We start from the raw sequence: 25,971 nt of genomic DNA, 5'->3' as shown, positions 1-25,971 counted from the left end.
ATTTTAATTATAATCCTTTATCTTTTTGTGTAAGAGTTATGCTTACCATACAAACACAGACGGGGAGTAAGAAACAACATAAATGTGTAGGAAAGTTAACTAACGTAAGTCATGGAGTGCATAGTGCATCCTGATGTTCAGCCAGGGTGCAACCTGGACCATAAGGCCTTTGACACCGTTTCCCACAGCCTTCTCCTGGTGAAACTGGCTGCTCGCGGCTTGGATGGGCACACGCTTCACTGGGTTAAAAAACTGTCTGGATAGCCGGGCCCAAAGAGTTGTGGTGAATGGAGTTAAATCCAGTTGGCAGCCGGTCACGAGTGGTGTCCCCCAGGGCTCGGTTTTGGGGCCACTCCTGTTTAACATCTTTATTGATGATCTAGACAAGGGGATCGAGTGCACCCTCAGTCAGTTTGCAGATGACACCAGGTTGGGTGGGAGTGTTGATCTGCTTGAGGGTAGGGAGGCTCTGCAGAGAGACCTGGACAGGCTGGAGCCATGGGCTGAGCCCAACTGCAGGAGCTTCAATAAGGCCAAATGCCGGGGGCTGCCCTTGGGCCACAACAACCCCCAGCAGCGCTACAGGCTTGGGGAGGAGTGGCTGGAGAGCTGCCAGTCCGAGAGAGACCTGGGAGTGCTGACTGACAGCTGGCTGAACAGGAGCCAGCAGTGTGCCCAGGTGGCCAAGAAGGCCAATGGCATCCTGGCTTGTGTCAGCACTAGCATGGCCAGCAGGGACAGGGAAGGGATATGACCCCTGTACTCGGCACTGGTGAGGCCGCCCTTCGATTCCTGTGTTCAGTTTTGGGCCCCTCACTACAAAAAGGACATTGAATGACTCGAGCGTGTCCAGAGAAGGGCAACGGAGCTGGTGCAGGGTCTGGAGCACAGGTTGTATGGGGAGCGGCTGAGGGAACTGGGGGTGTTTAGTCTGGAGAAGAGGAGGCTGAGGGGAGACCTCATCGCCCTCTACAGCTCCCTGAAAGGAGGGTGCAGAGAGCTGGGGATGAGCCTCTTTAACCAAGTAACAAGTGATAGGACAAGAGGGAATGGCCTCAAGTTGTGCCAGGGAATGTTTAGACTAGACATTAGGAAGCATTTCTTTCCAGAAGGGGTTGTTAGGCAACGGAATGGGCTGCCCAGGGAGGTGGTGGAGTCCCCATCCCTGGAGGTGTTAAGAGTCAGGTCGACATAGTGCTGAGGGATGTGGTGTAGTTGGGAACCGTCAGTGTTAGGTCAATGGTTTGACTAGATGATCTATCAAGGTCTTTTCCAACCTAGATGATTCTGCGATATTTCCTTTGACCGTGGTTACTCTTTTGACATGGATGGGAATAGCAAGACAACATATGTTTTGTTTAAGTGCCTTGCAAGAGGGAATTCTCAGTTTAAGATGATCTCAAGGAAAATTAAATATAAATCCTTCATCTCTTTCCTGTCTTGTGCCCACTCTTGTTAGAATGTGAAAGACACAGAGAAGTCAAAGCTTTTGATTCTCATCGGTGTCCCTATTCTGAAGAGTTCTATGAAAATTGCTTGAGAACATTAAAACATTAAAAAGACATATATACACACACATAAATGAGGCATCAAGAATTTTTCTGACTGCTACTTTGGTCATTAATAGCTGATGTAAGTAAAGCAACTTTTTTTGCTCACTAGCAGTGACTACATGTACAGCAACAGAATTTGCCATAAACATAATTTAAGTGTAACTCAAGCATCATACTGGAAAACCAGGTCTTGGCAGATCTTGTTCTAGCTGCTGTCTTCAACCAAGTCCCATTAGCCTGAGGTCTCAAAAGAAATCTAAATCTTAAAAGTCAAAGTCAAATTGGGCAAATCAAGTCTACAATACATTGTAAGATCTCTAAAATTCTTCACAGACAGTCCATTTGCAAATTATAGGTTTCTTGATGCAATAATCATTTTCAACAAATTTCCTAAGCTTTCCCTTCACAATCTAAAGAACCATATATAATAGATGTGAGATGATCTTAGCCCTAAGATTTACCAAACAATCTAAATATCATATGTAAAGAATAAATATCTTCTCAAATCATCATATCCACCAAAGAATACAACTGGTCTGAATTTAAAAAAAAAACCCAACAAAACCAAAACCAAACAAACAACACACAACCCCCCCCCCAAAAAAAGAAAAAACAGAAAAACACTGTGATCACAGAACTTGCAAGATACAAGGTAGCTGTCTGCAATTAAATTTTGAATTAAAATACTAGTTCCAGACAGCAAGTGACCTTACTGAATGAATATTTATTTTCTACTGTGTTTGCTGTCATCCTCAAAAATAATTAAATTTGGAGCTAAGTGATGACCTAAACTCAGAGCCCAATCATTTACTACATACAACATGCAGAGTTCTATTTTGAGAGTATCCTTGTTTCAGAAATCCCATTATTCAGCTGGATACTTTTGACTGCTTTGAGCATTACCCGGACAAGACACAAGTCCTGGCACTGTGTAAACAAGTCATTTTTCTAAAAGCTCAAAGAAAGATGTAGCAGACTCTTCTACAGTTACATCACTAGAACATTCTTCTGGCAGATCTGTGCTCTCTTCATGGTAACTCTGAATACTATCCCACTGCAGAAATTCTGGCAAGGAAAGGAGTCCTGAATATCAATGTCTTTGCCTATTGGTCACAGGTTAGATAAATTCAGAGATTCATCCAAATACTGGAAACATATGTTAAAAGTATGAGGTAACAGAAAAACTCATACAAAAAAGAGCAAGGTACAGCACAACAGGACTGTGCATTGAGACTTCTTAGCCTCATGAAAAGCTGCTAGCTAAACAATTCTGAAAGGGGCCTGTTGTATGCTTACCTTTTTATTGTGAGGAAGTTCAGAGGGCAAGTACATAAACCCCTAGGGACTAGGGTTTTCTAATAGCATACTTTACACAGAACTAGTCTTTCAATGTATTTAGGACATTGCAGTGTAAATGAACATGATTCATAAAAAATAAAACTATTTTCAAAAAAGTGTTCCCAAACATAGGGTAAACTTTTAAACTCACTCACTGACATACTAGCTCTATTGAACTACTATGCATTAAGAGATACCACGTATTTTCCTGCTATTTGGTTTTACCAGCAGAAATGCAGGTACAGTTACACTGTAAATCAAAACCAAGTAAAAACCCCTTAAATATGGACTCAGCTAAGGTAAAGTTGAGAACCTTCTTGATTTTAAAATAAGAAAAAAATGCAACTAATAAGCTATTAACATCCCATCACTCTGTTGCTTTTTGACTCAATATGTCCCTATCCTCTGTCAATCTTTATAATTTCAAATTATAAGGACTTCAGGGAAAAACCACACATCTCAGTACTGCTTCTATGCTTCTGAAATACACAGAATCTTGCTCCTAGAGAATTAATCATTTTGAGTACCATGAACAACTATTTCAGACTCTACATACCCTGCATTTGGCAATCCTAGTTGTTAAAGGAGCTGGTCTTGTAGAACTACATTGACTAGACTAAGGACAATAATTCTTTTCTTGAAGCAGAATTGAAAAGCAGAGGTTATGTAAAATTAGTGGACACAATTAGTGGACTATAAAAAGATCTAATCACTGTTACACTGTCACTCACATGTATACCAGCTTCTGTGTCACTGAACCACTCAACATACTACAAAATACCACCCCAGTTTTAAATTAGAGTGGTATTTTTCTACATTTGCAGATCATGTTCTCTCTGAAAGTGATGTGATGGCAGCATGATTAGACAAACCTTTTCAAGATCCTGATCAAGATACCCATAATTGATACCCACATTTTCATGTTAGCCGTTTCCAAATCAGCTAGATGAAAGTTGTTCACATTTCCCCTGTAATGCTGACACGCTTGACAAAACCATAGCTGATAATTCAAACACCGTTAGTCACTTATTAGCAATGAATGGAGCATAATCCAAGCTATACCCAAGTATTCTGAATTTATAATAATTTTTTTAAAAGCTATCTTTTCTTTTTCCTTGAAAAGAAAAATTTGCCAACATTAATTACAGCTGATCTACAGTGCTAACTTCAACATTAAGTAGAAACTACAGGTGATCTAAAAACATATGACTGCAGAATTAGTTTTGTGAAAAGGCAATCCTGAAGTATCTATATAACAAACTCTATCCTGGGAGGAAAATGGACAATGACTTCTAGAAATGCTGATTAAAGTTACTGGGATTAATAAGAACTGACTGGATCTTTCCACTTAAAATACTTCATTAAATCAATAGAAACCTGTCACAAAAATATTTAAATATTAGAAAAAGTTGATGATTTGTTGATGTCCAAATCTTAAAGAAAAATTAACAAGAAAATTATCATCAATAATGCTTTGGATGTGATGGGTTACAAACTACACAAAGAGTTCAAATGTCTGTGTACAATGCTGAACCAGCCCACAAAGAATTACATTTCTGGGAGACATACAATATATAATTCTTCAGTATAAACACCAAAATAGAACATTGCCTCCACAGGCTCCTTTTCTTCAAGGGGTTCCTTCTATGCAGCCTCCTCCCACAGTCAGACCAGGCTTCCCTGTACCCTGTAACCTTCTTTGTTACTCTCTTAGCACAAGAAAAGTAACAAAGAAAAAGTGCTTTTTTAAATTTTTTTTTTTAATAAAACTTTGGTAATAAAGTCATGTTCTCCAGCTTTTAGAATGGCAGGCTATCCAGTTACAATTAGCAAATCATACTAATGGATTTTAAGTAGAATTATCAAACCATTTATTTGCCCTGCACTAATGGCTAGACATTTCAATTAAAAACAGACATCTTCCTTCAGTAGCTGGGCCAAAATCTGAAGGAATCCAGCTAGCAAATAGGAATACAAACAGATTAAGTAATGTTATTCTATGTTTTTGAAGCCTGGAACCTTGCAACAATAAGATTTTTGTTAATCTTTAGGCAATTGTATTTCTTTCATCATTTAAAAGTACCGTTTAAATCACCCACAGATTTTCTGTCAGAACCTCATGGGATGAATGGAAATCTCAAATTTTGCTCAGTTCTAACATCAATCTTTTTCTTCTAGTATAAAATGCTCTTTGATTTCCTCTAATCGGAATCCCATTCCATTTAATAGGTAGATCACGGTAGGTCATAATTTAGCAGGTATCTCACAGTGGTTACAGATGTTTCACATGTCTTTTTTTAATTTTCATGTTTAGGATATAATCCAGAAAAACTATACTTAAAATAACATCCCACACAGACCGTGCTTTCCTGTCTGATTATCATAAATAATTACAGGCAGAATTAACGCTGTGTTTTGTCACATAATCCCTTTTGAATTCGAATCTAATCGCTAAGCATTTCTTCAATTACATTCAGTCAATTCATCTAGAGACCTAACGCTTGCCTCTTTCAACTTTCTTTTTTACACCCTCTAACTGGGAACTCCATTTTTTCATATGCATAGCATTATTGTTACTGAGCCAAAAGTTTTCACACTCTTTTGTCTGTTTCTCATCAACACTAGTTAGATTATACTTCAAATTTAAAAACACCTTCTTTGTCAAGTTGCCCAATAATATTCCAGTTTTCAAAGCCATTACAGCAAAATATGGGCACAAAAACTACACAAAGACTATGTGATGCAAAACATATTAGACTGAAAATGGCCATCACAAAGGCACAGTTATTTTATTTTTATTTCCTTAGGATGCACAGCAGATAGTGAACTTGCAACAAATCATGAAATACCCTAATATTTTGGAATAAACAACTACTTTGCTGTTAAAAAGTAATGTACACTTCATTCTCAAGGAATCTTACCAATAGCAGACTCTTTAAAATGACTTGAACTGGAGCTGCTTGAGTTGTCCAATACGTCCAGCTCATCATCTAATTCAGAGAACATATCTGCACATAAAAATGAACATAAAGAAGATTTTAACCTGCCTCTGACCATCATAATAGTACCCCTGATACTTCTTTTGCTAATGACTACCTTTCTCAGAGTTCTCTGAAGTGCTGTGATGCTCTACCAGGTTTTCTTCATATATTCTTTCCTCATCTTTTCCACATGGAGATTGACAACTTTCAGCTGGGTGGTCAGTATTTTCAAAAAATTCACTTTTGCAACTGGCTACTCCACTGCTGCTCCTATGAAGACTCAACTTCTCATAATTTTTCTGACAACAAAGAAAAAAAAGGAAATGTTACACATTGTCCTTACCCAGCACTCATTAGAAAACCTGCAAATCAAAGTGTCAGTTGTGTATAAAAACACATAAAAATGTACTTTCTGTTCCCACTCAGCTGTCAGTCCAGGACTACATGGAACCTGGTGCAGCCACTGATTCTAATTTTAGAACAAAACTTTTGAGCTGTTAATCTAGACAAATTATTTCTAACCTTTACATAAAAGGCATCTTTGCTCTTGATGGTCTTTTCATAGCAAGCACTGAAAGTGAAGAAAATGAAACAAATGCCAGACCAGAAAGAAATACCAAACAACAACAACAACAAAAAAGACTGCACAAAGATAGATTCCCAGATACAAGCAACAGGAGATTTACTCTCTTCCAGCTTAGATAGTAAACAGCAGACCAGTTCCGGACAGCACAAAATCTGCACAACAGTCAAAATGGTAGTAAAATATGAAGAGAACATGATACAATGTGATGCCAGAGAGAATCCCCAAGGCTAAACTGACCAAATGCTGACTGGCACTGCAAAGCAGAGCTAAGAAAATCAAAATATGGAATAGAAATTATTTGCCTGTAACATTCAAGTGCTGAATCTTATCTGCAGAATGGGGTTCTTTAATGAGGATAAGACGCTGCTGCTGCCAATATTTATAGCTTTTCTGGAAAGAACAAAGATCCCTGATCCCTGTTATTGCTTCTATTTTAATACAACATATTTTGAAGGCAGACTGTTTTTATTATGTTTTTATATATTGTTCCGAGTCTTCTCATATTATTTCTGTTGGGCAAAATAAATTCATGCTTCTTTTTACTTTGTCTTTTCAGAGTAAAGTGTGATAAAAAAAAAAAAAAAAACCAAAAAAAAAACCCAGGAGATAAATTATATAAATATATCAGATTAAACAAATTACTGCCTTTAATATTACAGTAATTTCAGGAGATAATACTTATATCCTTACCAAGAGTGTCAAAGACAATTTGGTGTGTATCTAAGACAATGTTCTTCCAGAGTTTTTCCCATGAAATATTTTGACCTTATTGGTCACACAGCAAAATGGGTGCGCTGGAAACTCTTTCTCCTACAGCAACCTAATCTTACCCCTGAGCACTGACTATACCACTGCCTGTGTAATGGTCTGCTTCAATTACTTCCCCACCTTTTCTTCTGTTCCCAAAACTATAACTTAACTTGTAAGAGATGGCTTGTCAAGCTTTTCTCTCTAAATTTGGGTGGGAAAAGACCATTTTCTACTGAAGAACTGGACTGAGCTTACGTCCAAGATGCCACAATAACAGTGACTGCAGTGTAGCACAGCATGGCAACCACTAACAATGATTCTCAGGCTCACTTAAAGAGAGCAGTATAGTCTTGGCACATGAGCACACTTATTGTGCCCTGAAGAGTCAGTGCACAATTACTGAAGAGAACGATCTCACCTGTTCTACATCAAAGAAAAAAAGTAAAGAGAGAGAAAGGTCAGATTGCAATGGACATTTCAAACTTAAATCTCCTTTCAACACTGCCAGTACTGAACTTCACACTCAAATGACTGTTAACGGTAACTTGTAAATCAGGTGGAGCTAAGGGGATAAAAAAGGTCAAAAAGACTGCTGTTACCAATTGATGTCAGATCTAAGTCGTGTCATATAAAGAAAGGAAACCTGCTTGAAATGCATGAACTGAATTCTGTAGACCTCATGATAAAAATAATTGTCAGACCTGCTAGAGAAACTGTTCAGAGATCAGTGAAACAGATCCTAACGCCTTAAAGCAGTTATATAAACTGTAAAGCTATAACCTATCTATACATAAAATCTGGTCCATTTACATAATATCTGAACATAGAAAAACTACAGTATTTCATTACTTATCTAAGAGTAATAAATACATTTACTGCAATATATTTTGCCCTACCTAGACAATAGCTATTAATTTTCGAAAGTGAAATTACATAATATTGTTTCTCTTTTGAGTAGGGCACCTGACTGATTTAGAAGGACAAAAGTACCCTGACTGGAGGAGGCTGGGATGTGAGTTCAATGACACTTCTGCTCAGCATTGGAGTGGGACCATAAGGACCTAAATAAGGATGCAAATATATAAAGAACATGATTTTGTGAGAAGAGAATGGAGAAGTATTCTCCAACACCTTGAAACAAGCATTTCCATATGTCTGAGAGAGACTTCTTTCAGATAAGCAGAAAGACAGATACTTATCTTTTGAAATCTATGAAACAGTCATGGACATCACAATTCAAAACATCACAGACATTGAAACATGAGTTAGGCTGATATATGTTCATGTAAGTCCAGTATTTTACAAATCTTTCTGGAGGCTTCATCCAGTTTATTTTCACATTTTCATAATAAGCTAGTAGCTCAGTTTCCTCATGCATCAAATTGTTTGCCATCTTTGTTGAAACAAACACTGCTTTCTAGTATAAACACAGTTCAAACAAAAATCTAAGGAGAAAAGAATCTCTGTGAGAAAAATGTTCAGACTATGAACAAAATACTTTTTCTTTTTCTTTCTTTTTTTTTTTTTTTTCAGGATTCATCTTTGTTTATGACTGAGTAAAAGCATCTCTGGAAACACTTGAAATTTGTGTCCCAGCCATGAAGCAAGCTGTCTACAGGCTGAGACTCTTCATCCATATCCTGTATATTTGCACTCTCTCTCTTCACTGGTTACTATTACCACTGTAAAATCAGATATACTCTATTTTTGGAGAAGTGAAACCTAAATTGGTCTTTGCAACTTCCAACAGGAATCTAATCTTTTACAAATTGAAATTAACACCATACAAACAAAAAAACAAACAAGTAGGTTTAACTAAAATAAAGGTATTGATCTTTTGTTTAGCTCTGTTTTGTTATATTGCTGTCCAGAAGAATTAACTTTTCTGTCTTCAAGAAATATAGAGCTCTCTAGTGGCACTTGTAAACAGTAGTTAATTAATCTTCTTTATTAGAGACAAGTAATTACAGCATTATACTAGTCAACTGAATTTCTATTTCAAGAAAAAAAACCACAAACCTACTTCCACTCAAATTATTTGTAAAAAACTAGAAGATAGCAATAAAACGAGTAACAGCTAACGTGAAATTGTCACGAAAAAATCCATACTAAACCTATGTATTTATTTCTAGGAACAAGAAGTACATGCTATTATAATGGTTTTAGTAAGGCTTTTGACAATGTTTCTTATGACATCTTATAAGAAACCTAGTGAAGTGTGACCTAGATAAAAATCATGATCAGTTGGCTGTATAATTGACCCTAAAAAATCTACTGAACTTGGTAAGTGTTTTGAGTGTTTGTTAAACTGAAAATGGGTAGTGAACAGAATTTTTCAGGATCCCTTCTGACCTTGTTCCAAAACCATTCAATGTTGTCACTGAATTACGATGATAATCTGCATAATAGAATAGAGCACCTGTTAAATGAGACAAGACTGTGATACATTCACATCATATATCATATTACAGCATATACATTATACACAGAGTTGCATCAATGCAAATGACAATTGGAGTTGAAAGTTTTGAGAAACTGGAGAAACTAAAGGAACTGATGAAGTTTAAATAGCGAAAATGCAAAGTTTTATGAGCAGGGAAAAACAACTGTACAAATGCACAGACTGGGGAAGGATTGGTCAGACAGCAGCTCTGCAGCAAAAGTTAATGGGGATTTTGGTGGATCAGACCATGCTGTTACAAAAAGGTAAACATCATTCTGGGATGTATAAAGAAATGAATCATCCCTAAGAACTGTGTAATCTTTCTATTTGGTACAAATAAGGTTCTCGGAGTAATGGAGTTCAGTTTTGAACACTAAAAAAAAAAATCATGGAGAGACAAGAAGAGAAACAAGAATAATCTGAGGTCTACAAAACTCAACTTTTAAAGTAAGACTGATGGAATTTGATTATTTATTGAGTCCAAATTAAAAATTACAGAGGGGAGATACAACATATAAGAGAAAATAAATAACTCTTACATATTTCCACTGTGGGGAGGACAAAAAGCAAGCAACTTAAGCTGCAACAAGTAAAATTTAGTTTAGACCTTAAGACCACCTAACAGTAATTATGTGTTCAACTGTGGCATCTAACTGGGATCCTGCAGAGAGAAATAAGTGTTCATACACTATGTAACAAGTTTGAATGTGCTCAATAAATGTAGTGTTCTGGGGATATTCTTGACTTAGTGCTCTCAGAGCACTTATATGACACTTGAGAGTGGGTCTGAAAATTTCAAGTGTGTGGTGGTCCCTGCCGGGACCCGAGACCACACCGCTGTTGTCCCTCCCCCACCCTCGGACCGGACAGGGCAGAGAGTGAGATGCAAACCCCTGGGTGAGATAAGGAAAAATTTAATACGACAGTGTAACAAACAATAAACCAAACAAGAACAATAACAACAAGCAGTAATAACAGTAAACAGGACAAAAGATACACAGAGATATACCAACAGGGTAGAGCAGCCCCGTTGCAGTTACCCTCCAGGACAAAAGCAACACAGAAACTGTTCCTGCGCTTGGGCACCTGGACCTGACCTCAGCATGGTATGAATAACCTGGCTAGAGCTCCCTCCCCACTGCTGGGGAAACTTAACCCTATCCTAGCTGAACCAGGACAAAGTGTCATACACATCCCATATGTGCACATGCATATGCCCATCTAATATCTGCTGGAAACAAGACATACATAACCCATCTACTCTGTCAAGCATACAAAGCAAGACCAAAGTTTTCTGAAAACATCAGACTAACTGCACATACAGTATATATGATATATATATAATATATACACACATATATACAGTGTATATGTGCTATGGGTATGGCTACGGTTTCCAATTATCTTCTGACAGGGCTTCAGGCATCCTTATGGTTTTCCAGATGTTATCTTCAGATGGAAATAAAAGACTCATTCAGACATGTGACCACTGACTGTAAAGACAGGTTTTGCATTTCTGCTCGTTCCAAACTGTTCCCTAATTTCGCACAGTTTGCCTTGGGAGAGACCTTCTATCACTTGGTATGTTTATGACTGACTGTTCAAACACCCGTCAGAAGTGACAGGTAGCTCTAAGACTTGGAGATGGACAGGATAATCTCTGACAACTCTTGCTGCCTTATATTCTCTAAATCTACTAAAGCACTTTGATGCACTAACAAATTGAAACTGAATTAAACCTATTATGGATTTGTCCTTAATAGTTTGATTATACATTTTGACAGGTAGCAACTTGGCTGTGATGATTATTTTCTACATTCAAACTTTCTACATTCTACTTTAAAAAATGATACCTCCAAAACAATTTTTGCATAATTATTTTATTCCCCAAATAGTATAAATCTAAAAAGGTTACTTTCTTTTTATAACACCAACTATAATTTCTAACATTTAAACTTTAATTTCAGCACCTGCTACATAAATGCCAAAACAGAATGGCATCAAGTCAAAATCAATGGAAAGATGGAAGAAGAAAACAATTTGTGAAAATGCAAGCTTTCGTGACATTCCTGAGTCCTCACTCATTTCAAAAGAAATGAGAATTTGCATGCAGATGTGCACAAACAGGCACTATCACCCAATATTTTTTTTATTTTTAATAACTTTTTAATAATCAAATTTTAATAGAAATAGGAATTGAATATTCTAACTTAATGTAAAGATTGGACTGTATTGCTGCAATATTAATAACTTGCTGCATTATAAGTGTTGAAAACCAAACATACTCTTTGCTTCAACCACTACAAAACCAGTTGCTGCATTCATACAGAGTTCTTTTAAGAAAAAAAAAAAAAACAAACTAAAAAAACCCCCACCAACGTTTAGGCATTGATTGGCTGAATTGGGCAAAATATATTTCTAAACACAAAGAAAATGGAAACTGAACATTAATTCCATCTTTATGTGTTTTTCTGAGTTAAAATAAATAGATTAATTTTAAAAAATGCTAACTAAGCACTACTTTGTAATGCATGTGGTGATGCTTAGAAACTAACATGATTATTAGCACAATTGCCAACAGTGCAGAACTGGGGAGAAATGACTTGGTGAAAACACAGTTAAATCACTGTGTTTCTTTCCCTTTCAGATACCTGTGATCCTGTTGGCATTTATTCTAAAAACTTGAGGAACCTGATGGCTCATTTTAACTACAAGAGTTGTCAGTAGCCTGCAGGGTGGTTACAAAAGTATAGATTATTAAACCATTAGTTTTAACCCTTTCTGTTTTGGCCAGACATCCTTGTGGATGAAGAAAACATTCGGGGAAAAAAGGAAATCCATTCCTGTGGATAAAGAAGAGTGGGAGCAGTAGCATGCTCTGTATTTACAGGTGTACCTATAAAATGCTTCACAATTATTTACCTTAACGTCTTTGTGAAAGAAGGGACATACAAAGAAATCCCAACATTTCTTAAGACTTTAGATAGACCATTCATACTTCTAAAACAATCTAGAAAAGACATAATACAATCTACTCTTAATTATCTACAGGTGGATTGTGAAGGTTTATGCCACAGATGGAAGACAGGGAACTGCATCAGCCTTTTCAGGTCTGGCCAGGCTCTTTAGTTTAGATATAGTCCTGTCTGAAAACAGCTATACTGCTTCTTTCACTATGTCCAGATGACAAACAATTGAACTGCTTCTGCAAGAGTGCAAGGAAGGCTACTTAACATAAGCTGTAATCAAGCTGCCTGGAAGCAGAATAATCAGAGTACGTCTCCTAGCAATAGCATCCTAATCCACTAGAAGCGCAATACCTTGATACCTGCTGATCTAGGTCTAGGAGGCCAGTGTTGACCTGTAGCTAAAAATCCCATCTAGAGGAAGATGACTCACGTTGGGTCTATATGCCACCATGCTGGGTTAGGGAAAGACTTACCAGTTCGAGTATGAAAACAGAAAAATGCAGAAAGCAACCTTGCTAATAAGCATTCTTCTGCATTTGAACATTAGGACAAAGCACTCAGCTAACGGTGACCTAAATGGACCACTCAGACCAAGCACTGTTAATGACTTCTGACACTCTGTTAGCCCTGACAAACACTGGATGTGGAGCCACTCCACAGATCACACTACGCTCAGAAACAAAAGTTATACCTTCTTGTCCATTATCTAAGCATCTTGGACTTCATTACTCTGCATAATTGGGAAATTCATTGGAATACATGGATTTGTACATATGGATTTTAAACTAAAATGTGTATTCTAGTGACTTTATTAATACAAAAATTAAAATAAGCTTAAACTCCTAAAGGACACAGTATTACAAAAACCCAGTATAGAGAAAAAATGTGACAGAATATTTTGCATATGCACGGATCAGAACTTCAAAAATTGAGAAGTTACTCTGATCAGCCAGGTAGTCTATCATGTCTGCCCATTTTTAATATATTCTCTGAGAGTAGCAGAAGGTACAAATGGCTCATATTTTGTTATATATATTTTAGCTGACAGACTCCAATTATAAAGCTTACAGTTTTCTCTCCCACATTCAAAATATAGGGCAGATCTCAATATTAGTCCTTCTGTATTGTTTTAGGCATATTTATATTTTATATTAAAATAATGAGAAAATGGCAATGAGAAAAAAAGTTATTCTATTTATATGTCAAAGAGTATGTGAACACACTGGCTTATCAAGAGCTTCTAAGCATTATTTCTTAGTTAAAAATACTTCAGGATATATGCAGTAAATTGAACAAGGGATGACACCCATGTAGTCAAACACATATTTCCAAAGTGACTTATTTTCATTTTTCTGCAAACAGCCAAAATAATGTCTAAATTTTTCAAATTATGTAACTCAGAAAAGCAATCAAATTATTATTTGGCTAGCCTGTCATCTCTTTAAAGGAAAATATTAGAAAGATACTTTAATTAGTTAAATCAACTACCATCCTGAGACACAGACTTGGGCTTGGAACATAGAATAATAAACCTTGCCACTGGTCTGTTCGATGACCTTACACAAACTACCTTTTTCCTCACCATCTTTTCCTACTCAGAGCATGAAAATATAATATTGACCACGTTGAAATGAAAGGTACTATGTGAGAGATAATTACTACTGTTACTAGTTTGGGTCCTCTGTACCCCGTGTTATGTCAGTGACGTTAATCTTTCACAACCAAACACAATATTAAACACTTTTCATCGCTACATCTGCTTCTAGTCTTACATAAACAACAATTTCTATGGAAAACAAGGAAAGATAAGAATTTATCTGGAGAGCTGATAGTGAGTCTTTTTATTAGGATTAGTCTGAAGTAGAGATTTTATGCTATACATGCCAGGCAAGGTAATTACACTTCTCCAACATTATCTACTGACCTGCCTTTCAATTGCCTACTTATCAGCTTCCATACTGGTCTTAAACTACTTATAAAACAGATTCCACTCTGGCTCCAAAAGATCTCTGTTGTTTAGTTGCATAAACCAGGACAGAGTACACTATTTCAGAAACATACACAACATGACAAAACTGGGATGAAAAAGGAGACCATAAGTACATTTTAGTAGAGAGAAAACAAAGTATAACATAGCTGGCTTCAACAAAACATTGAACTACATGGCAGAAACACTGAATTCTCTGACACCATGGAAAAATGACAGATTACTTGGCCGTGGAATCGCTGGAGCCTTGACTAAGATGAATTAGGTTGTCCATACCTCACAGAGTTTTTATTTCAAGAACAGCTGCTTGAAATTCTTCCTAGTACTTTTACACAGAATACTGTGGTTTTTTTGAAAGTCAAATTTTTCAGGAATAATTATTCTCTTTATTAGAAATCCTCCAACTTCATAAATTTTTCCTACAATACTGGGAACAAAGAAACAACATGTGTCCTTCTGTTTCTAAGCTCTGTAGCAGTCCTCTTAAATTTGAAAGATCCTAGCCTGGTTTATTCTATTTACAGGAAGAACACACAATTAGGTCTCCCACTTATCATTACCAAGCTATACTCCCCTCAGCTTCTGCAGTGTTCTGGATCTTTGTCAGATCCTCCTGTTGTACCTGTTTCTTTTAATATACATAATAAAATATCCATTGGAGTAGAACTAGAATTACAATATTCCTTCCTTGAGAAGATTAGCCATTATCCACCAAAATACAGAGTCATTTTCCTTCTCATTTTGTAGATAGGTGTATTTTTCAAGTATTTATACAAAACTCTAACTTCAATGTAAAACTATTAGTTTTATAATATCTTACAAGTGTCTGGATAGGGCACCTTTCTCTCAAAGATAGAATAACTGCATTGAAATTCCAAATGAAGCAGCTTTCCATCCATAGCATGTTTTATTTTCAAATTTCATTACAGTTATGAAAGAGAATGACTATATCAAGATATGAAAAAATAATGACATAAAACAAGCTTCCAAATGTGTAGGATAATAAAATGAAAAAAACATGGAAAATAATTGCTTATACTGTTCTAAGTTACAAATCCTACTCTGTATCTTTCTTTCATCTCAGTACCTCTTACATTTCAAATGACAGTGGTTTGTTAAGGTTTTTCTGGAAGTTTATGACATCCTTTTTATTGTTTAAAAAAAAAAAAAAGGTATAATACAAATAATGATCATAAACTGAAAAGTCAAAAAACTACTGAAAAGAAAAATTACTAATAATTTCTACAAGTCTTAAGTTTGGCCAGAAAGATGAAGACAAAGAAGACAAAAAAAAAAAAAATAATCCATGAGTCTGGGACCAGGTGTTCCCGAAAACCTTTTTCCTACACAGAGGTTCTTCAGTGCAACTACGGAGCCCTGATAAAAGGAATCTAAGAGACCTGCAATAGCTGAACAGACAAGTGTAGCTGTGTAAACTATAACTTTGCTTCACAATTACCATAACAATAATTTTCAGTGAGATTTTACTACACAAAAATATCATCCTTGTATTTTTTTAAGTAAATTCTCTCAGATCATATATGACTTCAGTTCATTATGTAAAATACTGATGTCCTTCATGAAGAGTGCTTAAAACAATGTGTGAAGCAAATGGAAGAATTTTAAGAAGTATTTCTGCAGAACTGTATCAGACACTAAGAAAGCATGAGCAAATACTTATCAGCATCACTGTTCTTTATTTAGAAATCTGTAATTAAAGATTATATTTGTGTAGATTCCATTTTCTAGGTGTCATTGTTTGTGAATCATACACAAGAATACCCATTTGTTCCACCCTAGCCAAGTGTATATTCTATTCACAAACCATTCACAAGTGTGCAGTAATAATTAAATGTTATCACATACTATCAAAACTGCAAGTACCTCCACAACAATTACATTTTCCAACATGGAATGATATTGCGTTTTAAAGATACTGTTATTTTTCCTGCATAAGCATGTCCACAAAAAAAATGAATGAATACATCATTAAAATAAAGAGCCTACATGAAAAAATGTTCTAAGAAGACAGATCTTTTCGTTTTGATTTATTTTCTGCTTTGTTGTACCTTAGTTTCTCCGATACAGCAAACAATGATAAGAAAAAATAAAGCCTAATACATGTACTTACTTGTGATAAAATGGAAAGCTGATGGCGATAGGTTACTGCATTTCGATTAGCCTCCATGAAGTACGTCTGGGTTCGTCTCCTCTCTCGATCCAGTTTCTTCTCCAACATGAGATGAGAGGTGCATAGAACATCCAGGTATTTCATCATCACATCAGACAGCAGCGAGCTGACCTCCACTATGTCTGGACGTGCCTCTGCATCAGGAGTCAAGCATCTACAGAAAGAATATTCTCTAATGAAAGCTAATTACTTGTTTCTTAAAAAACTGTTTACTACCCCTGCATTCCTCCACTGGCATTTATCCAGTCATGCAGCCCAGCACTCTGCTCAAGCCTGCATGGGACAGTTTGACACTGAAGCCTTGCTGTTGCCACACCACTGAGCACAGTCTCTGGCATCAGCTGGAACAATTATCCCGGGCACCGACCCAGTCAGAACTGCTATGGGGGGCTGCTGCCAGGCACTCCCAAGCACACCATGAAGTGCCTGGTGCCTCTTCCTGGGGCTGGGGGAGACATTGGCCTCCCTCACAGGGACTGTGCTCTTGTCAAGGTGCTGCACCACTGGACAAAGCTGTGGTGAAGGAGATGAGTGTGCTGTCAGGAGGATTTACAGAACGATAAGATCTTCACGGACATAAGACCCCCAAAAGATGCAAGGAAGGAGGAAAATCGATAAATTACTCTCAAAAGAACAGTGGATAGAGGCTCCCAAGAGAAAGTATGCTCCAGACTCATGACTTCTGCCAACAGAAGGAAGGCTTTTCCTCTGGCTACAGATATACAGTTACAGAACAGATATAGTGACATAGGAACAGGTGAGGAAGAACAAGACCTAAGGGGACACATCAGAGCCAGGTGAGTCTCAATCAAGTGTTCACCTCACAAATAAGAAGCATGAGCACCTCCCTAAACTGAGGGAACAGAGGCATCCATCTACTTGATCTGGTTTGATGATTGTGAAGCCAGTTGCTTGCAAGGTGCTTGGAATCAGGACATTGTGGAGATACTACCAAGACTCATCTGGCCCTTGGGCTGCTCATTCATATGGGCATGAATAACACTATCAGTGCTGTTCCTTCAACATACTGAAAGTGACTACAGAGCACTGGGGTCAAGTGTGAAGGGCAGAGGGCCAAGTTACTCTTCTCCTCAATTCATCCACTGAGGGGGAAAGGATCAAGTCAGGGTGGATGCAACCTGCAATCCAAGACCTGGCTGAATGTAGTCAAGAGCTTATGGGTAAGGATCAGAGGACGGCGAGGAAGGAACAGACAAGCATGGGTGACACTGTGGTAGATGCCTGCTACAAACCACCCAAAACCAAAGTCGTCGTGAATGAAGCCTTTGTTGGACGGAAGGATGAAGCTTCATGATTCCAGCCACACATACTCATGGGGGCCTATTAACTACCCTGATATCTGTTAATGGGATAATATGGCTGAGTGCAGCAATCAGGAGATTTCTGGAATCTGCTGATGACAATTGCTTGGTGCAAGTGTTTGCTAACTAGTAAAGGCACTGTCCTGGGTTTGTGTGTGTGGTGGGGGGTTTTGGTAGCAGGGGAGGGGCCTACAGTGGTGGCCTCCTGTGAGAAGCTTCTTTAAGCTCCCCTGGCTCCAGGTTGGGCCCATCTTTGCACCAAGGGTGGGCCAATTAGCTGCACCTCTGTGATAACATATTTAAGAAGGGAAGCCTGGGAGGAGTTGGATTTGTGAGGAGAACATCTGTGTGAACGTCGAGGTCACCGGAAGAAAGGAGAAGAGACGGAGATGCACTGGAGCAAACACTCCCCTATACCCCATGGTGAGGCAGCAGAGCCACCTCCCACACCACCCATGGAGGTCACCAGTAGAGCAGATGCCAATTTGTGGCATGTGGGAGGCCCCAAGATGGGACAGGTGCCTGTGATTGGAGAAAGCTGGGACCCCATGGGAAGAAGTTCCTGCTGTTGTAGTTTGGCACTGGAAGGACTGCAACATGCGGGGGTGACCCACACACCCATGGGAGTGACTCATGTTGGAGCTGGTTTCACAGAATCACAGAACCAACTGGGTTGGAAAAGACCTTGAAGATCATCCAGTCCAACCATTAACCTCACACTGAGAGTTCCCAACTACACCACAACCCTACTCTTGAACACCTCCAGGGATGGGGACTCCACCACCTCCCTGGGCAGCCCATTCCAACCCCTAACAACCCCTTCTGCAAAGAAATGCTTCCTGACATCTAGTCTAAAATTTCCCTGGTGCAACTTGAGGCCATTCCCTCTTGTCCTGATGTTTGTGCAGGACTGTCTCCTGTGAGAGGGGGCCTGTGCTGGAACAGGGAGGGAATGCCAGGAGTTCCCCCACATGAGGTGGAAGAAGCGACAGGACTGACTGCACCCTCCATTCCCTGCCCCCTGTGCCGCTGGAAGGGAGGAGGTAGAAAGATTGGGAGCAAAGCTGAGTCTGGGAAGAAGGGAGGGATGGGCGAAGGTGTTTCCAAGATGTGGTAATACTTCTCGCTGCCCCACTCTGTTAAGTGTTGTTGTTAGTGTCTGTATTAAATTTATTTTTTTCTTCCCCTAACAAGTCTGTTTTTTGCTTATCACCGTAATGGATGAAATGCCCCTTCCTGTCCTTACCTCCATTCCTGAGTCTGTGCTTTACCTTCTCTTTCCTAGCACTGGGGGGGAAGAGGGCAGTGAGCAACTGCGTGGTATTGGTTGCCCTCTGAACTCAAACCATTGAGCCTTTTGCTTTATTTTCTCCTTCTCAGTGCTAGGGGGGAAGGGGAGAGTGAGCAGCTGCATGCTATCAATTGCACTCTGAGCTCAAACCATGACAGGCACTCTGCCAGACCCATTGCTCACAAACAAGGAAAAACCAGACAAGAATGTGATGATCAAGGGCAGCCTTGGCTACAACAACCATCAAATTCCTGAGAAAAGTGAAAAAGACAGATTGTATGATTACAATACAGGACTTCAGGAGAGCAAAATTCAGCCTTTCAGGGATCTTTCTGGTAGAAGACTGCCCTGGAAGGTGATGGGAAAGCTTGGGAGAGCTATCTAATCTTCAGGGACACCTCAAAGCACCTGAACAGCCCACTCCTGCATGTAGGAAGCAGGGGTGGGCTGCACAGGAAGATGGGGTGGAGTTAGGAAAGCCAAAGCTCAGCTGGAGTTGAAACTAGCAGTGGATGTAGAAAGCAGAAAGGCCTTCTATAAGTACATTGAAGACAAAAGAAAGGCTAATGAAAGTATAGACCCACTCTGCAACCTAGTGACAAAGGACATGGAAAAGCTGGGGCACTCAATCCATTTTTTGCTTCCATTTCCATGGGGAAACTTTAGCCTTAAGTGTTCCAGATCTCTGAGCCTAACTGTAGCATCCATGAGTGTGAAGCTTTAACACACAGTAGAAAGTACAGCGAGAAAGCACTTAAGCCAACCGGACATAACATAAGCCCATGGGACTTGACTAGCCTGATTGCTCTCTATTATAAGACTACTGGCTCTGTGGACAAGGGTAGAGCAGTATATGCTATAGGTAGCTTTACTTTAGCAAGGCCTTTGACACAGAACTATAAGGTAGATAGATAATTGGCTGAACTTCCTGGCTCAAAAAGATGTCATTGGCAGTACAAAGTCCAGCTGTTGGCTGGAAGCAGCATCCTGCAGGGACTGACGCTGGGTCAGTACTGTTTAATGTCTTTATGAACGACCTAGATGATGGGATGAAGTGAATTCTCAAAAGGTTTGTGAACACCAAGCTGCAGGGATCTGTTGATACATGGGGCAAAGCTGCTGTCAGAGGGACCTGGGCCACCTATACAGAGATCTGATTGCTATCAGCATAATGAGAGGGTATAGAAAAGATGGAACCAGATCATACTCAGAGGCTCACAGTGGTAGAGCAAGAAGCAAGACACAAGTCAGGGCACAGGAAAGTCTGACAAGGTATAAGGATTATTATTATTACTACTACTACTACTTTTAATCACAAAGGCAGAGAAGAACCTACAGGGGCCCAGAGAAGTTGTGGGATCTCCATTCTTCAAGATATTCAGAACTCAGACAAGACCCTGAGCAGTGAGCAATCAGATCTAACTATATCCACTTTGAGCAGATGGACTAGATGACCTCCAGGAGTCACTTCCAACTGAAATTACTTTACAGCTCCATGGTTCTTGTCTCAGGCACCCTAGGTAGATGTTTAGTAACTAATAATATATTTTAGGTCTACTTTTAAATCCCCATAATATTTTGTATGCAGTGTAGGACATGAAAGCTGATAGGGACAGTCCTGCATGTACCATAAACTGTCTTAAATCCATAAACTCCAGTGACCCTGATAATTACTATGATTTCTCCGTAGAGTACAATTAGCCAGCTAGCATATAGATGCACTTAACCCAACACCCTCTTTAAAGAAAGTGTCACAGAATGATTTTACTATTTCTAAAACAGTACTTTCTAAATAAACATAACTGCCATGTAAAGTAGTGGGTTTGAAAATGTTTTACAGTACTTGAACTTCTTGATTTTAATCTTTTTTGTTTAAATTTGCTTAAATCCTTTGAGTCAACTCATTCATTTTCATAACATTGTTAATCTTTTTTATTTAGAATTTTATATTTCCTTTAAACAGGTGCACGTTTTTCACCCTTAAGAAATGTTCCGTTTGATTTTTTCTTTTTAATTTTTTATTTTAATCCATGGAAGTTGGTCAAAATTTCCAAGAACAATGTGAGCTATAAAAGAATTCTGATAAGTCCTAAATCTATTTCCCATGCATCTAGAAATAAATTATTTATTTATGACTAAACACTGAGTAGATTGATGTTCAGCTCTGAAAGACTTTGATGATTATGATTCCAGAACTTTAGATTAATCCAATAAAACTGTATTTTAATAACAATACTGAATAATAATAATGATAACACTAAATTCAAATTAACAGCTGCAACATGAAGCTTTCAATGTTTTTTCTAATTGTTATCAATAAATTATTTTTTATAGTTATGACATCCATCTTTGAATATGTGTTGTGCTTCAGTCATTCGGAAAGAACTTTTCAAATTCTGTTAATGTTTTCTCATCTATATTTTAAGTAAAATGTCATTATTACTGCTTTTCTTTAATGTTCTTTATTCTTTACAAATATCTCGCAAAGCATAAACCAAAACGTAAACTTAAGATTTCATTTCAGGATTAACCCATAGTAAGTGAATCGACATTTTTTAAAAAAACATCTTATGCTTCCCACTACTATTAAAATAAGTGGAAAAATTCTTATGTGATAGGAAAACTCAATTTTAATATTTTCATGCAAATACCTATTTAATCATCTATTTAAACCAGTTAGCCTCCATAGCAGCCAGTCTCATGATGATATGGGACTTCCAGTGAATCTGTTTAATACAGTCACAGTATCTACAATCATAAGTAACTCAATAGCTGGCCTTGGGAAAATCCTCAAAAACTTCCTATTATAGAGTTTCTCATTATTATCAGAAATGAAAAGAAGGAAAAGACAGAGGGCCAGATACTCACATAACTTTATGTAAGTCACTGACAAAGATGTGTGTAAAATTTGTAAGAGAAGGTAATACATATCAATACTGATACAATGTGACTGGAAGATATTTTCTGGATGCATTTGAGATTACTATACTATTCTTAAATAGTGAGCAATTAATTAGTAAAGCCAGTTATTCTAACTACAAACATCTGTAAGTATTTAAAATACTAAAATTCATTTCAGGACTTCTTAAATATAAATGTTAGTTCTGTTATCTCCTATCCCCTCCATTGTTGTCCTTCATCCTCAAGGTCTTTAAACAACAGAAACCTTTTTGTATAACAAAACACAGTATAAAAATGTTACAGGCTTTGTATAGCAAAGTGCTTTTTAGAGATGGAATGCAACACCTGTGTGAAAAGAAAAAAAAAAAAAAGCTTTTTTGTGCTAAGTGGAGTTTTTCGAAAATGGAAAAATAAAAGAGAGCTAAATCTCATAGAAATGCACCAATTCACTCTCTATACTTTGCCTTACACATTACATTATCACCAGGAAAATGTAACCATAGCTAAGAGAAACATGTGATAAGTGAGTGAGTGGAACAAATACAGGCTCATCTTTTCCTCCATTACTCTGTTATCTCTGCTTTGTTATCTCTGCTATCCTGCTAATAGAAATTGAAGATAGTGGGAAACGTATTTCTATCAGCCAAGTAAACACACAAAACTATGAATGTGATTATACAGTGATCTATAAATAATATATTGCAACAGGTTTACATCCCTGACCATAAACTCCACTTGAAAATGACTCAAAATGCTGTATTTTCAGGGGTGGGAAATTGGTGTGTAGGGAATTAATTACAGCACTGGTATTGTTAAACTTCGCTGCCAAGTATGAAGTCTATACTGGCTCGATAAATGTGCTGACTATACTGGCCTGAGTTTCCAGTTGCATGTATGAAACTATATGGCATATATTACTAGCAGGCTAAGAAGATAATGCCGTTTTTCTTTAAATCAGAAGATATTTCATATTTAGAGACAAATGCTGGCAGTTGCTAAAGTCAAGAAACTGTCACGTTAGCACTGCTGGAAACATGCAAAACAAAACATCTTTTCAGCGGGATGTCAAAATAAAACTAGATGAGTAATTACCTCTTAATGGTAAATGACACTTTTTCAGAGTACAGTCCTTCTGGCACAGGTTCATACATAGCCCCTACTATCTGCAAAATAAATAATCTACAGTTAATTGAAGAAAAATTCTCTGTTATTTATTTGAAGATCCCATATGATAAGTATTGTTCTTTGAAACAACCCTATGGGCCTTACATCATCAGCTCTAACTTCCAAAACAACTTAGAACACATCTTCTAATGAAGAATGTCACTTCTAATCATGTATACACATTAATGCACATAATCAGTGTAAATCAAAGGGTTACAATATCTGAATAAGGAAAACATTAAAAAAACCCAAACAATTATGCATTTTTATTTATGATCACATCCTAAGGTGTAATACACAATGTTATAGAAAATCCAGTATTATAGTACATCAAGAAATTGTATATATCTAAAGCTCCTGTCACTAAATGCAATAAAGATACACTAGTCCGAGAGGTAATTACATACTAACATTTACAAGCAAGTTTTGCAATTAGAAGGACAAGATGGCAATTCATACAGTGATAAATACTTGTGCTCATTCACACATCAGATCAGAGAGCAGTTTACGCTTCTATAACCTTAAACATAAATTCTAATGGATCTAACGAACATATGCAGAAATAGTTGGTCTGGCAAATCCAAATACCTTAGTTGCCAAGGAGAGCATATTGGTGCTGTAAAACGGTGGGTTCAGAGTTGCCATCTGATAAAGGATGCATCCTGCAGCCCAGACATCAGCCTTCTCTCCATACGGCTCACTCTTTACAACTTCAGGGCTAAGTAAAAAGCAATGCAACCCACAAGCGTTTAATTAATTCACCTAGAAGTAGGCTTTTTCTTAAAAAAAAAAAAAAAATCCATCCAATATTCAGTTGGTCACTATAACATATTTTCAGAGCACATACAATTATGGTCAAAAGGTTGCATTTATTTCCATTACCAGTCAAATTCTTTAAGTGGAAATATAATTAGTAGCTTTTCCACTTCTGCTGCAGCTCTTCTTACACTAGTGGTTTATATTTTGTTCACTTGTCCTTTCCACTCATGTTATAATGTCTTTGGACTTAATGGATACAAATGAACTACAACACTGAGAACTTGTTTACAATGATGGCGTTTCAATAAATATATCACATCATCTTGTGATTCAGGTACAAGAAAGATTTGAATAAGATTCCTATATTTAGAATGCTAATGGATATGATTTTGCTTTTAATGTGAGTAAATAAACATTATATCATTTTCATTGTCTTAATATTGCTGTAATGCATTCCCTGTGAGGATGCCACATGAACACTCAACAGCCAGCCGAATGACAATAAAAAAAAAAAAATCCATTGTAAATATCCATTTAAAGCAAATGGAAGGTGGCAGTAATTTCAGTTTTGACTCAGTACAAAGCAGACTCCACTTCCTTCTCTTAATTTCCTCAGTACATTTCATAAATCTCGATGATAATAATAATTTACATTAGTAGGGATACTCTGATGCTGGAGTTCAAGTCTTAGCAGTAAGTAAAGGTCATATCACATGACATGAGTTTTTTTCACTTAGCATCTTCTCTCTGTAATTATTCAGAGATATAAAAAATACTTTACTCCTTTCATCTGTAAAATCAACTTGAAAATCTACTTGCTCGCCTTCTCCTTTCAGCTTAGAATTTGGAACCACTGTATCAACTTCAGGATTATACTACTGATTTCTTTGGTAAAATGCCTTATTTTGAAGCTGAGAGGCACTGTGTAAATCCAATTAATGATGCAGTCTGGATAAAGTATATTGCTATAAGGTGTGCGGCTGATACGTACAAAGTTCAGAAAACATTTTTAAAATAAATGGGTTAAGGCCTCTTTGATAAACTATTATGCTGAAGAGAAATTAGGTGATCTTAACAGAATATAAAGTCAGAACAGAGGTCACAGCGTGGTGAAGTGAGACTGACAGGTCACGCATTTCTGATTAAATCGATGAAGCAAGATACAGATTCCTGGTAAAACCTAATTAGTAATTTTTCTTGAAATTTGCTGCTGCTGCTGCTCCATAACCACAGAGGGGAATACAGGATGTTGAACATGGTGTTAGAACATAACACCATTTCTGTAATCAACCTGCCTTCGTTCCTCACTGTGATACTAATTCAGTAGAGGACTTTGCGGAAATTTCATTTTTACATCTTAAATGTGTCTATTATAGCAAACATCAGTACTGCAACTTATCATATAGATGGTGAGCTCAAAAAGGCAAAGCCCCCGTCTTAGAAAAATTCTAAACATGCTCCTATTCAGAAAAATACATCTGACTTGAATTTTACAACCTTTTATTCTAGTGGTAATTTTCATGCATGAAGAGAGAAAAAGTTATAAATCACTATTTTTAAATTACTAAAGAATATTAAAATCCCAAACTGAAATTATTCAAGTCAAATCTATGTAACTATGCAAAAAGTCACAAAGAGGTCACAATAAAAATAAACTGTATACAATCAAGAGAGAAACAGAAGCAACCATGATCTGGCCTGCAGAACCCTGTATTCATGAACAGCAAGGAAGAACC

The 25,971-nt window shown here is 37.4% G+C and overlaps 1 protein-coding gene across 4 annotated transcripts in view; it reads right to left on the bottom strand.

Annotated features, from left to right (window-relative positions):
• Positions 1–25,971, bottom strand: part of NEK10 (NIMA related kinase 10) — a 107,939-nt gene that overhangs the window by 27,277 nt on the left and 54,691 nt on the right. For all 4 annotated transcript variants that reach the window (XM_026843578.1, XM_026843579.1, XM_026843580.1 and 1 more), the window contains 5 exons: positions 24,065–24,194; positions 23,405–23,475; positions 16,739–16,952; positions 5,988–6,171; positions 5,813–5,899 (listed from right to left, as the gene is read on the bottom strand). In XM_026843578.1, coding sequence (XP_026699379.1) covers positions 5,813–5,899; positions 5,988–6,171; positions 16,739–16,952; positions 23,405–23,475; positions 24,065–24,194 — 686 coding nt within the window. The remainder of the gene's footprint in view (positions 1–5,812; positions 5,900–5,987; positions 6,172–16,738; positions 16,953–23,404; positions 23,476–24,064; positions 24,195–25,971) is intronic.

The sequence above is a fragment of the Athene cunicularia genome (assembly GCF_003259725.1).
Source record: "Athene cunicularia isolate RWA chromosome 2 unlocalized genomic scaffold, athCun1 chr2_part1, whole genome shotgun sequence".
Classification (NCBI taxonomy): domain Eukaryota; kingdom Metazoa; phylum Chordata; class Aves; order Strigiformes; family Strigidae; genus Athene; species Athene cunicularia.
This window is presented reverse-complemented; position numbering and strand designations above follow the sequence as displayed.